Source organism: Staurois parvus, unplaced genomic scaffold (assembly GCF_062004578.1).
Source record: "Staurois parvus isolate SC_StPar_1 unplaced genomic scaffold, SC_StPar_1.0 ptg000577l, whole genome shotgun sequence".
NCBI lineage: Eukaryota > Metazoa > Chordata > Amphibia > Anura > Ranidae > Staurois > Staurois parvus.
This window is the reverse complement of record NW_028318373.1, coordinates 179,364-185,878: the sequence shown is the minus strand read 5'-3', so window position 1 is coordinate 185,878 and position 6,515 is coordinate 179,364. Positions and strand designations below refer to the sequence as shown.

At 45.0% G+C, this 6,515-nt stretch overlaps 1 protein-coding gene across 1 annotated transcript; it reads right to left on the bottom strand.

Annotated features, from left to right (window-relative positions):
* Positions 1 to 209: 209 nt before the first annotated feature.
* LOC149450253 (E3 ubiquitin/ISG15 ligase TRIM25-like) lies at positions 210 to 4,899 on the bottom strand. Its single transcript, XM_089692146.1, has one exon. It carries the CDS (start codon positions 4,897 to 4,899, stop codon positions 3,166 to 3,168), a length of 1,734 nt encoding a protein of 577 aa, XP_089548272.1. The 3' UTR covers positions 210 to 3,165.
* Between the last annotated feature and the right edge of the window lie 1,616 nt (positions 4,900 to 6,515).

Genomic DNA, 6,515 nt, shown 5'->3' with positions numbered 1-6,515 from the left:
ACTCCCCCCCCCCTTCCATACCGGGCACTCCCCCCCCCCCTTCCATACCGGGCACTCCCCTCCCCCCCTTCCATACTGGGCACTTTTCCCCCTTCCTGCCCAGGCCAGTTTTCAGGTTTCAGCGCTCTCACACTTTGAATGACAATTGCGCGGTCATACAACATTGTACCCAAACTAAAATTTTATCATTTTCTTCACACAACTAGAGCTTTCTTTTGGTGGTATTTAATCACCGCCGGGGTTTTATTTTTTTGCTAAATTAACAAAAAAAGACCCAAAATTTTGAAAAAAACAAGTTTTTCTTTGTTTCTGTTATAAAAGTTTGCAAATCAATAATTATTCTTCATAAATTTAGGCCGAGATGTATTCTGCTCCATGTCTTTGGTGAAAATAACCCAAATTAGGATGTATTATTTATCTGTAGGAAAGTTATAGAGTTCACAAACTATGGTATAGATCTGATTGATCAATCCTGAAGTACTGACGGCCAATCTAATTTCTTGAGGTCCAAGAATGTCAGAATAGTACAGATATCCCCCAAATGTCAGGACGGTACAGATATCCTCCAAATGTCAGGACGGTGCACATATCCCCCAAATGTCAGGACGGTACAGATATCCCCCAAATGTCAGGACGGTACAAATATCCCCCTAATGTCAGGACAGGACAGATATCCCCCAAATGTCACGACAGGACAGATATCCCCCAAATGTCAGGACAGGACAAATATCCCCCAAATGTCAGGACAGGACAGATATCCCCCAAATGTCAGGACAGGACAGATATCCCCCAAATGTCAGGACAGTACAGATATCCCCCAAATGTCAGAACAGTACAGATATCCCCCAAATGTCAGGACAGTACAGATATCCCCCAAATGTCAGGACAGGACAGATATCCCCCAGATGTCAGGACGGTACAAATCCTCCAAATGGCAGGACGGTACAGATATCCCCCAAATGTCAGGACGGTACAGATATCCCCCAAATGTCAGGACGGTACAAATATCCCCCAAATGTCAGGACGGTACAGATATCCCCCAAATGTCAGGACAGTACAGATACCCCCAAATGTCAGGACGGTACAGATATCCCCCAAATGTCAGAACAGTACAGATATCCCCCAAATGTCAGAACAGTACAGATATCCCCCAAATGTCAGGACAGGACAGATATCCCCCCAAATGTCAGGACAGTACAGATATCCCCCAAATGTCAGGACGGTACAGATATCCCCCAAATGTCAGGACAGTACAGATATCCCCCAAATGTCAGGACAGTACAGATATCCCCCAAATGTCAGGACAGTACAGATATCCCCCAAATGTCAGGACAGTACAGATATCCCCCTAATGTCAGGACAGGACAGATATCCCCCAAATGTCAGAACAGTACAGATATCCCCCAAATGACCCCTTTTGCAGAGTAGACAGTCCGACGTACTTCATAAGAGGAATGGCGAGTTTTTTGAAGTTGTATTTTTTTTGTCATAATTTTTCGGAAAATGAAAAAATTTAAAAGATTATTTTCACAATTTTTTTTACATCCTGTCACCAGTGCAGTACAGCGTCATCATATAACTGGCATGGCGGTGATCAGGGACACTGACTGGTGACAGTATGAAAAAAAATACATAACCTTTTTTTAATTTTTTTAATTTTTATTTTTTTATTACTTTTTTTCTTTTTTTTAAGATTTTTTTTCATATCTCACTATGACCAAAGTAGTACAATGTAACCATAGTAACATTGTACTACTTTGGGGAAGTGATCAGTATTTTTTTTTTTACACAATTTGCTTATAGCAAAGAATTACTTTATATAAACAAGCATTTACCTCAATGACATCGATTCATTCAGGGTTTTTTGTGCTTAGCTGTGATTTGGCCACAGCTAATCACATGACATGTGCATGTGACCTGCTGTGACCATTCACAGCTAAGCAGTAGTATACAATGGATGGCATGAATGAAGCCATCTATTGTATACAACTGTCATGTGACCTGCTGTGATTGGTCACAGCAGGTCACATGGTGCCGGCAACGGGGGCCGGTACTCAGATCTGTCATCGGACGTGTCCGAGGTACATGGCCGGTGACAGATTGCGCCGCTGTGTGGCTCTGCAGGCGTGCAAACTGCACATGTGCGGGAAGACGCCATATAGTGTCCACCCGGAACGCTAAGGGGTTTTGCCGGCCACCATTCGGCCATTGGCCGGGCGGCTGATGGTTAATAGCACCAAATCTGGGCATTCATCTGTGTGAAAACGTCAGTATAGATGTGACAGATCAATATTCCTGTCCCAGCAGCTGTTGTGGGGTGACCCTGTCATTGGTGGATACCATCAATAGAAGAATGTATAGGGAGCAGATAATAGGACGGTTGTAGAGCTCCTCGGCTCAATGTTCCCCAGCACACAGTTACTGGATATTCGATACTTGAAAAATGACAGTTTATTTTACAGGGGCAATAAAATGCAGATCATTTTTGACAGTGAAAAAAAAAATCACATTTAAAAAAAGAGGGGGGGGTGTTTATCAGTTGAAAAATGACAGTATTTTTGTCAGTTGAAAAATGACAGTATCATTTTTTGCCACTGTAAAAAAAACTGTCATTTTTCAAATGAAAAAAATAAGTGCCATATTCAACAGACAAAAAAATGGCATTTTTCAACTGTGAAAACCCCTTCATTTTTCAAATGTCAATTTTTTGCCACTGTCATAAATCAACTGTATTTTTTTTTTGCCACTGTCATAAATCAACTGTATTTATTGCCACTGTCAAAAAAACTGTCATTTTTAAACTTTATAAAAATAACTGTCATTTTTAAACTGCCAATAAAACCTGTCATCTTTTAATTGTCATAAAAACCATCATTTATCAACTGTTATTTGTTGCAACTGTCAAAAATAAACTGTAATTTTTTTTACCACTGTGATTTGTGATTTTTTTCAACTGTTAAAAATAACTTTCATTTCTCAATTGAAAAAATAATCTCATTTATCAAACTTTCATTTTTTCCATTGTCAAAAATTAACTTTTTTATGTCATTTTCAAAAAAACATGTTATGTTTCTGCTGTCAAAAATAACTCATTTTTCAACTGTCACAGATAACTGTCATTTTTCAACTGCCAAAATCCCCTTACAATGTCTCTGGGCGGATCTCTCACTTCTGGCTCCTCCCACATATCTTTATACAACCTCCCCCTACCCATACCCCGGTATGGAGGGGCTGAGTGAAGGTGGTGGTGAAGGTGTGGAGGTGTCGGATCGGGTCACACAGATCATAGAAGGCGATCCGCCCGGCCTCATAATCCAGATCTATCCTGACTCTGGTACTGGAGACACCGCCGGGGAATGGGGTATTATTACTGTCATGTTTCACTGAGTACTGATTACCCTCCAACCACCCTGACCTCTCCAACCCCCAGGACTTCTTATTATATCCAATCACTGACTGATCTCCTCTCCTGTCTATATTGGGGTAACACATCCCAACTATCCAGGACTGTGACCTCCCGACATCCACTTCCCAGTAATGTCTCCCGGAGGAGAAGCTCTGACTGCTCATCACCTGAGGATAACCCTGGAACCTCTCTGATGTTTCTTGCCGATTCTGATGTGATGATGAGAAGGATGCAGTTTTCCCATCATCTGATATATGTAGACGATTACCAGCTGTCCTCACATCCAGTAATATGTCTGTAACCCCCGACACCCCCCATCTTTGCTGTACAGCCCCAATATTTGGTCCTCCAGTGGGGGAGTGTTGGGGGTCTGGCCTGGATGGTGGACCATTGATGGGACCTTTGCCCTTTGTAGAAGAATGTGGAGAGACATGTGTGCCTGTACATCTCTGTACATTGACCCCAGACATGATATCAGATAAACCCGTGTGTAATGTGTGTGAGATCCCCCCCACATCCCCATCCCCTCCATCATGGAGGAGCTTCTCATGTCTCTCTCTGTCCTCATCATCTCCATCCTCAGTATCACACAAGTCACCTGTGTCTGATTTCTGTAGGACAGTCAGTAGATCCGTCATGTTACACAGCTTCTCAATGTCCCTCATCTTCCTGGACAGCTCCTCCTTCTTTATTTCCAGATCCCGAATATAATCCAACATGGGACAGGAGACCCGCTCTGCCCACCCAGAGATGTCCCTCAGGACTCTCTTCTCCAGGTCTTCCAGACGTCTCCTGAGGTCTCTGAACAGGGCAGTGACTCTCTTGGTTTCATCATCTGCTTTTCCTTGTACTTTCCTCCTGCGTTCCTGCAGACTCTGGACTCTTTTCTCCATCTCCTCTTTCTCTGTCATCAGTTTCTGCAGAACATTCCTCAGTTTCTTCTTCTTCATCTCAGAGGCCTCCTCCAGAGTCTCCACCTGGTGTCCCCGATGTTCTCCGGCCAAACTGCAGGACACACAGATACAGGTGGAGTCCTCAGTGCAGTAATACTTTAGTAGTTCCTTATGGATGGAGCATTTCCTGGTCTTCAGGGAAGTGGTGGGGTCACATAGGACGTGTTCTGGTGACTTGCTGTGGACTCTCAGGTGGTTGTCACACAGAGAAGCTTCACACAGCAGACAGGATTTCACAGCCGGTACAGGAGTGTGAATACAGTAAGTACAGAAGACCCCGGACTCCTCCTGCTCTGGATGGGTAGACTGGAAGTTCTCCACTATGTTACGTAGCTTCAGATTCTTCTGAAGGACAGGACGCTCCTGGAACTCTTCTCTGCATTCAGGACAGGAATAACATCCAGACCCCTCCTGTGTATCCAACACACGGCCAATACAGTCCCGGCAGAAGTTGTGTCCACATCTCAGGGTTACAGGATCTGTATAAATGTCCAGACAGACGGAACATTCCAGCTCCTTCCTCAGATCAGAAGACGCCATCGCTGAGAGCAGAAGACAGAATGAAGGGGAAAGTCTCTGACACTCCGTATCCAATGTGACCCGTTCTGTACCCTCCTACACGGGGCGAGGTGTACATTCCTACACAGGGAGAGGCTGGGACTGAGACACGTAGCTAGAAGAATTCTTCTACAGAAGGACACAGACATGTAATAAGTAGTGACGGGTCCAACACCCCCCTGTTCGGTTCGCGGTCCAACATTCCAACTTGACGAAAGTTCAACCGCAAACTTCGAACTCAGTGCAAGTCTATGGGACTGGAACTTGTAAATGGAAAGTGTCCATTCTGAAGGCTTTTATGCCAGTTATTGGCCCCAGACGTGGTATGGGGACTCGGGGACGGCCCTGAGGGACAGGAATCACTGGGGGAAAAAAAAGTACCATTTTTAAAGGGGCCATCATTTTTCATTGCTTAAAGTAAAAAAACAAAAAAATGAAAAATGTAATTATCATTCCTGGGGGGTCCCCATAAACTCCCTGCAAAGTTGCACATCTGTACAATGTATAGGACCTGCTGCACCACGACTGACATTTATATTAAAAAAACTGTGTGGGGTCCCCCTAATCCATAAAAGACCCTTTAGGTCTGTTGGGAAGGTTTGGAGGGACCCCACAGTGATTTTTTTTTTTAAAGTACGTGGGGTTCCCCCTAAAAGCCAAACCGGGCCCTTTAGGCCTTATAGGCCTTCTAAGAAGAACCCCACCACCCACAAATAGGTGGAAAAAGTGTGGGGTCCCTCCTAACTTCCTACCAGGCCCTTGATTGGAGCACAGGCCTGGCAGGCCTAAAAGGGGGGATGAACGAGTGGCCCTCCCCTCCCTGGGGCTTACCAGGCCACATGCCTTCAGCATGGAGACAAGGGCCTCTTCCCTAAAACCCTGGTTGTGGGGGTCTGCAGGCAGGGGGCTCATTAGCATCAGGGTACCCCTTTATATAAAAGGGGGCACCCTGATGCTGCCCCCCTTGTGAATGAGTAAGGGGTACAAAATAAATAAAATTGGGCCTTGGGTGTTGGTGGTGCCTGAACACTGTAACCCCTCACAGTCACTCTTGCTGGGCGCAGGCAGGGGCCCCACAGTTTAAAATTGGTAACAATTACGGAAAAATGGTAAACAAACATTGAAATGACATGCACCTGTGAAACGGGTGCTCAAAAATTGAGCCTTGGGTGTTGGTGGGGCCCTAAACCAAACAAATAGTTGGAAGCGACCATAATCAGGACTGAGGAATAGGATAGGCAGCATAGGCAGTCTTCAAGGGATCCCAGATCCCTAACAAATGGAATCTGTTACATCAGCATCAGGGACAAGATAGTTGCTGTTGATCCAGGACTGATTCATGTTGATAAATGTCAGCTGGTCAGCGGAGTCTGTGGACAGACGCACTCTTTTATCCGCCACAAAACCTCCAGCAGCACTGAATGTCCGTTCGGAAAGCACGCTGGGTGCAGGACAGGTCAGTACCTCGATGGCATATTGAGCAAGTTCTGGCCAGTGATCCATCCTCAAGACCCAGTAACCCAGTGGATGTTCAGTTGGAAAGGTCTCCAAGTCTGCTCTTGCCCCTAGATCATCCTGCACCATATGATGCAGACCCT

Coding starts and splice junctions, on each gene's coding strand:
- LOC149450253 (XM_089692146.1), bottom strand. CDS start 4,899: ATGGCGTCTTCTGATCTGAGGAAGGAGCTGGAATGTTCCGTCTGTCTG.